This window comes from Psammomys obesus, unplaced genomic scaffold (assembly GCF_907164565.1).
Source record: "Psammomys obesus unplaced genomic scaffold, mPsaObe1.curated_primary_1811, whole genome shotgun sequence".
In the NCBI taxonomy this organism is placed as follows: domain Eukaryota; kingdom Metazoa; phylum Chordata; class Mammalia; order Rodentia; family Muridae; genus Psammomys; species Psammomys obesus.
The window spans coordinates 7765797-7775600 of record NW_026586662.1 but is presented as its reverse complement, the minus strand read 5'-3'; the positions used below and the strand labels follow the sequence as shown (position 1 = coordinate 7775600).

The following is a 9804-nucleotide window of genomic DNA, read 5'->3' as shown; positions in this document are numbered from 1 at the left end:
CACACACACACACACACACACACACACACACACACACACACACACACCAGTATATACGAGGAGGGCTGGGGATATGTTGGGTCCAGTGCTTGCCTGGCATGTGTTGTTCTTGGCATCACAAAAAGTCCAAACACAAACAAAACAGGTTACACGTGAAAAGGTGAAGGCTACTATGATTAGTTCACTCTGGATGCTCATGAGCTTACATATGAAAATAAGTATTTTTATATTGCTAATCAAGATCTTATTTTCTAAAACTTTCCTTATTTTCACATTTAATCTCGCTCAGGTTTTAGAGTAATTCCCCAAATAACCAAATATACTTGTATTTTTAATATGGAGGCATACATTCCTTCTGGTTCTTTCTAGAATGGGATCATAGTCTAGAAAAGGAAAGGAATTAGTTCTTGTGTTCTCCATTACCATGCTGATTGTCCTCTTTTAAAAAGGTTTACTGCAAATATTACTTTATAATACCATGAGCTTTGCCTAAATGCAGAAACCACTTGAACCAGAGAGTAGGGCAGGGCAGACTGTCACACTGGCCCAGATGACCTGTAGTCTGAGCTGGATTTTCAGTTTTTGGAAAAGTATTATCTTTAACTTGTGTATGGGTGTTTTTCCTGAATGTATCTCTGCACCACATGTGTGCAGGCCAGAAGAAGGCATTGGATGCCCTGGAACTGGAGTTACAGATGGTTGTTAGCTGCTCTGTGTGGGCTGGGCGTTGAACCTTGGTCTGTTGAAAGAACAGCCAGTGCTCTTAACCACTAAGACATTTCTTCAGCTCCAGATTTTTAAAATTTAAAGCACTAACTGGAGTTTCATTGGTTACCTTGATGCTTTTATCCCATCATAAATTTTCTTAATCCAGATTAGCATCAATGTGGCAGCAGGTGCCATATGCTCTCAACCCTTGCCCATGTGGCTTCCCAAAGCATCAAGTTTGACTTGTGGGATGCAGTTTAAATTCTCACTGTTTTCCAAGGAAATGAAAGCAGTGTTTGACTAAATTCAGTTAAATGGTAGGACCCCAGTGTTTCCCAGTTGTTGCAAAGAGTCGAACTGAGGTCGGTATTGCTAATAAGGAAGACAGCACTGGTGATTGTTCTGGGCTGGTTTAAGGCAGAATATAATAGGATGAGGGCAATGGGGGGGTCAACCCTAGCCGAGAGGTGGTAGGTTTTGAAAGGTGGGAGCCCCAGTGAACACTTTTTTCTGTGCATATTGAAAATGACAGTGAGACTCTATGACCTGTTCATTCTTTTTGGATTAAGTTTTTGCCACAAACCATCTTTGTTTTGTATATACAAGAAACAATAAAAAAAAACACACACAAAGAAAAGCAAGTTGGCTTTTCTTGTACAATTGTAAAGGAAAACTACCTTTACCTTGATGGTTCACACACCTGAGTAAGTACACCACAAATGAAGGGGTTTACAGTACTTCATGAAGTTTTAAATCACACAGTAAAGTTTTAACTTTGCCACCTCTTGCTGCTGTAAGTACAGTATTAGGTCAAAGAAAAAATTTTAAGAGTCCTATCCAAAAGTAAAAACAAACTTAGGAATTTTCTGCAAATTTAATCAATTTATTAACCTTCATAATTTGATTTTGAGCCATTTTCAGGATAAAAATCTACTTCTGCTTTTATCATGCTTTTCTCTGTGAATTTTTTTATATATAATATATATATATATATAAACTGAATTTATATATATATTTTATATATATATTTCTTACATAGGAATCTGGTTGAAAGGAGGTAACAGGCATTCGGGAGAATTCTGTGCTGTGTGGTTGTTATATTTAGAAGTGTTGAGATTCATTTGAAAGCATGAAATGAGGACACTTTATGATCCACAAAAAGAAAACCTGGTGTCACTGAGTACAAGAGAAATACATTGATAAACTATGGTAAACTTCTGTAGCGATGAATAAGAAGCATTAGTCCCCCTTCCTGGCCTGTGTCACTGAGCCTGCTCTCACCTCAGTTATCACATAATGAGATTTTCATAAATAATTTTGGCCAGGGGTAAATCACCCACTGGTTGGTTGTAATTGCTTCAAACCATGGTTTTGGAAATCATTGAATTTAAATACCTAAAGTAAAAATGGCACAAGTTTAAGATTGAAGAAATTTGCACATATTGACTGTAGAAAGCACTGGTGTTTATTATCATTAGTTAGGTTTTATGTCCCAAAATTATAAATGAAGTATAAGTTTTAAATTTTGTACTCTTCACCTGTGCCTCAAACAGATTTTCCTGAAACATAATTAATCAAAGTAGCTTCTCTCCCTTTCTTTTCTTTTCTTTTCTTTTCTTTTCTTTTCTTTTCTTTTCTTTTCTTTCCTTTCCTTTCCTTTCCTTCCTTCCTTCCTTCCTTCCTTTCTCCTTCCTTCCTTCCTTCCTTCCTTCCTTCCTTCCTTCCTTCCTTCCTTCCTTCCTTCCCTCCCTCCCTCCCTCCCTCCCTCCTTCCTTCCTTCTGTGATTTCTAAACATTGTTTTGAATCAGAGAAGCATGTACTGTAGACAGCTCTTGGAGTCTCTTGGAGTCCTTTGCTCTAGATGGATGCTTGCACGCGGTCACCACCTCAATTGATGGGATGTGTTTACAAGTTAGGAAAGTGCTCATTTAAACAGCTTTGGCATTTTTACCTTTTCTTCAACATACAATATTTGTTCGCAGATTTTACACCATTTTTGAACAATTCACGTAAGTCAATGGGTGGTAACTCATGCGCTAACTGGAAGAGGGGTTAAAATACTTAATAGAGTACTAACTTTCTGTCAAACACTGTTTTGCTACCTAGTAAGTGGAATTGTAGAACCTTAAAGATGGCTGTCTGCATTAAGATACTTGAGATATGATACATTTTCTCAGATCAAAACATGTATACTGAACAAAGATTGAATACATGATAGTATCATCTGTCAAATTTTTGTGCATTTAAAACTGGGTTTATATACCTCTTACTGTAGCAAAATGCTGTCTTCACTTCTAGAAGAAACGCTAACTCTTAGGTGCTGGTTTCAGATGCTGCGTTGCGATGGTGCCTGTGTTTCTGTCCAAGGGGATTTGAGTTCTATGTAGTAATAGGCACAAACCTAATAATGGCACTTACCAGCAGGAAGGGGGAGATTACTTCCTGTGGTGCTCATTCCTTCCATGCCTTAGAAACTTTGGGTCACCTTTAACTATTTTAAGTTCCTAGACTCAGTTGAACAGTGATATTCATGTGCCAGCTGATTGGGCCTGATTTTTCCAAGTATTTCTTATAATTTACATTTTTGGTTTGTTGTTTGAGGCATCACCCTCACTGTGTAGCTATCCCAGACTGGTTTCCAAGTCTCAGGCTTCTGGCCTCAGCTTTCCAAGTACTGGAGTTTGCTTCTCCATCTCTGACTTATAAAGGGTGCATGATTGGATGAAAGCAGGTTGTTGAGAAAATTATGTTCAATATTTTAATGCTTCACCAGGCATTTAACTTAGCTGAAGATCTTAGCTCTTTTCAACAAAATACAAGTTCTCTTATTACTAGAAAAGGCTATCACAAAGTTTAGTTTCTTAATTTTATTCAGTGTGTTGACTTTAGGAGGCAGACAGTTTACAAAATAAGGTAATGAATAAAGACTGTCAGTGCCCTAGTACATTTCCAATCACTAGTTCACCATCTAGAAGGGTTGGTGTTTTAAAAGTATTTATCTATCCATTTACATTTATTTATTTATCAATTATTCAGTCAGTCAGTCATTTGAGGAAGAGTCTCACTCTGTGATTACTGAGCTGCCATGTATAACTGAGAGAACAGGAGCAAGAGAACAAGCCCATCTCTATCTCTATGCTAAAGGCCATGCAGGTCCTAATGTCACTAACCAAACTGGCTTCTCACTCATGTCACTAGCAAAACTGGCCTCTCATTCTTTCGTAGGCATGTGTGGCTTCCTTAAGTGCTTTTCTGCTTCCTCTGACTTGCAAATAAATAAATCTCATTTTCCGTAAGCTCTTGCTGTTTCTTGGGCTAAAAATCTAGAGCAGGAGTATTTTCATCCTTTTGCTGTTTTTACAAGTTTTTAGGAAAGACACACAGTCATACGTGGTTAGATGTATTGTATACTCTTTCATTGATGCTCTTTGATTTTCATATCGAGGTTCTTGGAATGGCAGTAAATTGTTGTTCTACTTTCAAAGCTAAGAATATAAAGCGTATAAACAGCCTCGACAGAATTACGCTGTTCAGCATATAAAGCCATTGCTGTAGGGATGTGTTTACATTTGCACATAAAATAAAAGCCCAGCCATTCAGTACTGAATTGGGCAAGGGTTAGAACTAGCAGAAAAGGATTTTTTTTCTTTGTGTTGGCTAGGAAACCCATATATCTGTTGTCACTTCTTTCAGTGGGTTTTCTGCCAAGAGAAATCTCATCTCAAAGTAAGTATTTTTGAGGAAAGGGTCATACTGACTGTTTTGAGTAGGGTTTTGGAAGGTCCATATTTCTCCAAATGCTGTTATTGCCTTAAAAAAAAAAAACCCAAAGTTGATAAAAGAAAATTTTTGCATGGATTTCTCTTTTTTATGGAAAATATAATTAAACAAACAGACCTCTCTGATTTTAAAATTACCCAGTTTTAAGTAAGTAGTCAAATATAAGTTATTCTTAAACTTTTACTTGAAATCCTTGTAGGAAAAATAACACGAGACTGTTTGCCTGCTATGTGAATTGATTTGGGGTTACTGATACGTCATTTGTGGGAATTGGCAAAGGTTCTGTTGCTGGCGGTGGTTGTGGTGGTGGTGGTGGTGGTGGTGGTGGTGGTGGTGGTTGTGGTGGCGGTGTGGCACCCCTGTGTGTGTTTTTGTGTGTGCACAATTCTTGAGTGTGTACATGTGTTCATAATGCCTAAATGTGTTTACCATGTATGTGCACAATGCTTGAATGTGTGTGTGTGTGTGTGTGTGTGTGTGTGTGTGTGTGTGTACTGTGCGTATGCACAATGCCCGAGAGAGGGAGAGAGAACCATGTATGGTACAATACTTGGGTGTGTGTGTACTGTGCATGTGCTCATGCCTGGCTGTGTATATGTACATACGTACACATGTATATATATGCCGTGTGTGTATAAGTGCACAATAATTGACTGTGTCTGTGCAGTGTGTATGTGAACAGTATTTTAGTGTGCATATGCTCAGTGCCAAGAAACATCTTTCGGCAAAGACATTTCTAAGAAATCCCACTCTGAGTGGGATTCATTAACAGGCAGCTAATACTGACATTTCAAATTCACTAGTGGGAGCCTCTGTCCCCCCCCCCCCCCCCCCCCTTAAAATCCCCGGTGTATTTTAGGAACGATGTCTGTTTTCTTTTCCCGTGGGCGGCCAGTGTAACGTTGCCTGTTCTGTGTAATAGCTCAGCAGAACCCGGCGGCTCAGCTCCCTGCCAGGCAGCAGGAGATTGAGATGAACCGACAGCAGCGTTTCTTCCGCATCCCCTTCATCCGCCCCGCTGACCAGTACAAAGACCCTCAGAGCAAGAAAAAGGGCTGGTGGTACGCCCACTTTGACGGACCGTGGATTGCTCGGCAGATGGAGCTGCACCCTGACAAGCCACCCATCCTTCTTGTAGCTGGTGTGTATAATTTACAGGAAAAAAAATAATCATACAAAAATGGATTGTGAAGCCTTAGGTGAAATAGTCTAATATATAATGTAATAAGTCAGTCACTGCGTTTCAGAATCGAATGACAGAGCTTTGCAATTCAGTCTCATTTCCAGTTAATGGAAGATTTACTGATTTCCAAAGCAAAATGGTTTTTATGTCTGTTTAGAGAACATAAAAATCTGTCATAAGAAACTTGTCACTGGTGCTTAATTCTGTCTCTCTCTCTGTGTTTTTCTTTTTTTGTTTGTTTTTTGGTACTGTTTTTGAGGGCACACAGAATTCATGTTAACTCTAATGATTTCTTTAATCAGTGGTGGGGCTTGCAAATTTTGAGAGTCCTTAGTGGGGGCAAGCATAAGTGATTTCTGGAGAACTTAAGCAGATCTCCATCTTGGAGAGTTACAGGTTCTCCAATCTGTGAGGCTTCTGGGCTGTTCCAGGAATAACACTCAAAAAAAAAAAAAAAAAAAAAAAAAAAAAAAAAAAAAAAAAAAAAAAACTCTGTGCAAAGAGATGGTAATTTTGTCAACGTCTCCCGTCTGCAGGCAAGGATGACATGGAGATGTGTGAGTTGAATCTCGAGGAGACGGGGCTCACTCGGAAGCGTGGTGCTGAGATCTTGCCCAGACAGTTTGAGGAGATCTGGGAGCGCTGTGGAGGCATACAGTACCTTCAGAGCGCCATCGAGAGCAGGCAGGCCCGGCCCACCTACGCCACAGCCATGCTGCAGAACCTGCTCAAGTAGAGCGCAGGCGTCCAGCCCGGCTCTGGACCGACAGGCGGGGAGGTGGCCGGAAGGGCCGCCGCTCCATTGCCTCTGGTAGAAATGCCTTATGCAAAGTGAACAGATTTTAGTAATCATGGATTTTGTTAATTTGTTCAAGGTTAATTACGGTTGAGGTAGTGGTTTCAGGACCTAAGGAGAGAATAGCCCTGATTCCAGCCGTGACCCCGGCCCCCTCGCCCCACCTCTCCCTGAGCTGTGCTTTCCGAATCTGGACAGATCCGGATCCATCTCACTCTCTGCACACTGACTACCTTAAGTACAGGGTGATTAATCTCAAGGACAGGAAGTTTTTTAAAAACAAGTTTTTAAATGTTTGATTTTTTTTAAAAAGTGTGACACAGTGCCTTATAAGTGAGATAATGAAATCATAGCTTAATTTTGTGCAAGAATTAAGGTACTTGAACTGATTAAGGTTACAGATGCTTTTGGTTTAAAAGGCCGTATTTTGTCTGCTTTTTTAGAAATCCATGGAGATGGATCCCCCCTTATTGCAGTGTGCCTAGCCCGAGTGATCCCCAAGTTCAAGGGTCCTGGAAAGAGCCTTAATGTAGCGAATATCTTATGTGCAGAGGCGGTGCTGGGTGTGCGCAGTGTAGACGCGGGTGCTTTCCTGCCGTGCTCTGTGTTACTCTTGGGATCTCTGCTTCCTAATCCATGGTAAAGGGAAGGAAATTTGGATTACTTGAATGACTGGAAGCTTTGATAATAGCTCTGTTTCCTTTCGGAAGGGACACAGGGTTGAGATGGTGACTCTACTGGACTAAATTCCAATATTTCCCCACTTCTCACCTGTGGTTTCTCGGTTGGAACCTTGTCCAAGTTATTTAATGTGATTTAAGCTGGTATACTGCTTCAGAGAGATCTCTCTTTCTCCTTTCCCTCTTCCAGGCATCTGTCTTGACCTTTGAGACGTGGTAATCGTAGAGCTGTTTTGTAAACTTTGTAATTCAGGAACCCTTGTCTTTAGACCTAGCTAGTTTCATGCTGCCGGTAGGTAGTCTTTAAAACACTCCCTGTGTGTGCTCTTTAGTTATGATCAGATGTTAGCAGCTGGAGCTAATATTTATGACTTTAATATTAGGAACTTAATAAGGACAAAAATACATCAAGGAGTTGTGTTGACACCCAAAGGAGTCTTCGTTTGTATTTTAGAATAAAAGTAGAAAGTAAAATTATTCTTTACACTCCCCTTGCTTTTAAATGCCCTGACCTTTGAAATTTCAGTCTTTTTTTTTTCTTTCTTTCTTAGAAAGAGACCTCAGTTAGGAAAATATTTCCCAGCTGATGAGATTTATGTCTAGAAGCTTCGGGTACTGTTGTCAGAATTGCTCCTTTGAAAATGTTTCAGTACCGAGGTACTTTTTATTATGACACTGTGGAAATGATTGTTTCGTGTTAAAAAAATTAAACCTCTCTATATCCTGATAATTGGAAAAGTGAATGGGGTATTCTCCTGGAGGCTGTCTGACTGCTTAGACCCACCCACCGGTGGGTCATTTAGTCCTGTGATTGATGGCAGAAGGTGTAGTTACTGAAATAAACAACCTGTTCTTTCTCGTTCACCTTTTGCCTTCGATTGATGTCTTTATTTGTGCAGGATACCAAGTAAGCTTTATTTCCTGGTCAAAATTAATATAGTGTTTGAAACAAAGCAATCTAGTGGCCTAACTGATTCTTCGTGACTTGTCAGCTTAGCACTGTTTTCTGAAGCACTTCTATGTATCTTCTGGATCTGTGAATAAGCACTAGATGAAAAATTAATCAAAATTGGGAATTATTATAGTGACAGAACTTAATTTTTTAAAGAATTTATAGGAAAAGTATGACAGCAAGGCATTGTTGAAAGTCTTTGTGGCTTTTTGCTTTGAAAATTCAGTTATCTCAAACCATTTTCTTCTTAATTATGTCCAGGTGTCCTACAGTATATCTGTTTCAAATAATCTCCCGAGTTAAGTTTCCCAAGCAGGAGAACTGCCCTAATTCAGGCAGGCTTTGAACCTTCTATATGTCATAGCATCCAGATCCTGTCAGGGAAACTTTAGGACATCATTTTTGGGGTCACAGCAGATGTGGTGTTCTGTGAGACCCGGATGCAGCTTCTCTGCCACGTTTTGTGGGTTTAGCTCCACAAAGGCTGTGCAAGAGTTAGAAGCCTCCAAGTCAATTAATCTTATTTTAATCAGCCATTTCAAATTGTAAGTTTAAACCAGTATACTCTACACAAAGAACTAATGCTTGCCAGCTCCAGTTTCTTCCACAGTGTGTGAACATTTTAATAGAATATAAAAAACGATGATGGCAAGTATTTGCATGTTAAATTCAGTTGTGATGCAGTGTCCGATGCCAGCAGCACATCTGAGATGCATGCTAGCAGGGAGGTGTGCTCTCAGCAAGAACAGGGCGTTTCTAGGAGCCTGGTGTGTTCAAGAGATGCTGCCTCTTCCCTTCGGGGAGACCACCTGGGCACAGGAGTATAAGAAGTAAAATAACGGAGCACCGGCCTACCCTAAAGACATTCTAGCTAGACAGGGTCTCACTCTGGCCTGTAAAAGGTCTTAACCACAGGCACAATAAAATTATTAATAATAATAGATATTTATTACATGCCATTGTCATTAATTGCTTTTTTTCCATGCTGGGGATTGAACCCAGGGCTTCACACAGGCTAGGCTCTACCACGGAGGCACCTCCCTGGCCTTCAGTTGGATATTTTGGAAGATAGTTTCACTCACAGGTTATTAATATGGTTCTCAGGGGATTCATACGTGTAGACCTTTGGTTTCTTGAAATAGCTTTAAAATACTTGGATCAGCAGACTAGTTCTTGAATTAATCAGTCGGTTAATACTGAGTTAATGATAGTCTTACTTCTTTATATGAAAAAGTTGTAGAAAGCCAGGGAGGTCGTAGAGTTTGGCACTAGACCATGAAAAAGATGCAAGAGCAAAAAGAGTGAAAGCGATGTTTTGTCTGCTCAGCAAATCCCTGGAGACTTAACAAAGGATTGTTCCTGTATTTCCTGTTTGTCCTTAACACCCGTAAATAACTATTGAGTTTCAATTACTCCCAGAAGATACACTAACAGTGTGTTGGGGCGGGGGAGAGGGCAGAGGACATTTAACGATGAGGATAAGGATGAGGTGTGGGAGTGGTGATAGCTACAAGCGCACATAGGAGTGGAAGAGAAAGGAAACTGTGCAGCCCCCAAAGGCTGCACCTCAGCTGGGAAACACTCCTCGTCCCAGACAGCAACCCCTGCTGAGGCTTAAGATTCGTCTTGTCAAGTCTAAGAGCAGAAATCAGGGCGAGTGAACTTGTACATGGGTCGCCTGGCATGTAGATCTTAGCATGTAAG

The 9804-nt window shown here is 40.2% G+C and overlaps 1 protein-coding gene across 5 annotated transcripts in view; it reads left to right on the top strand.

Annotated features, from left to right (window-relative positions):
• Myo6 (myosin VI) overlaps positions 1–8012 on the top strand; it is a 142120-nt gene extending 134108 nt beyond the window's left edge. For 3 of the 5 annotated variants that reach the window (XM_055602552.1, XM_055602554.1, XM_055602551.1), the window contains 3 exons: positions 2692–2718; positions 5412–5630; positions 6209–8012. In XM_055602552.1, coding sequence (XP_055458527.1) covers positions 2692–2718; positions 5412–5630; positions 6209–6408 — 446 coding nt within the window. In that variant the 3' untranslated portion in view covers positions 6409–8012. The remainder of the gene's footprint in view (positions 1–2691; positions 2719–5411; positions 5631–6208) is intronic. The other 2 variants (XM_055602555.1, XM_055602553.1) reach the window with 1 other exon arrangement.
• The last annotated feature ends 1792 nt before the right edge of the window (positions 8013–9804 follow it).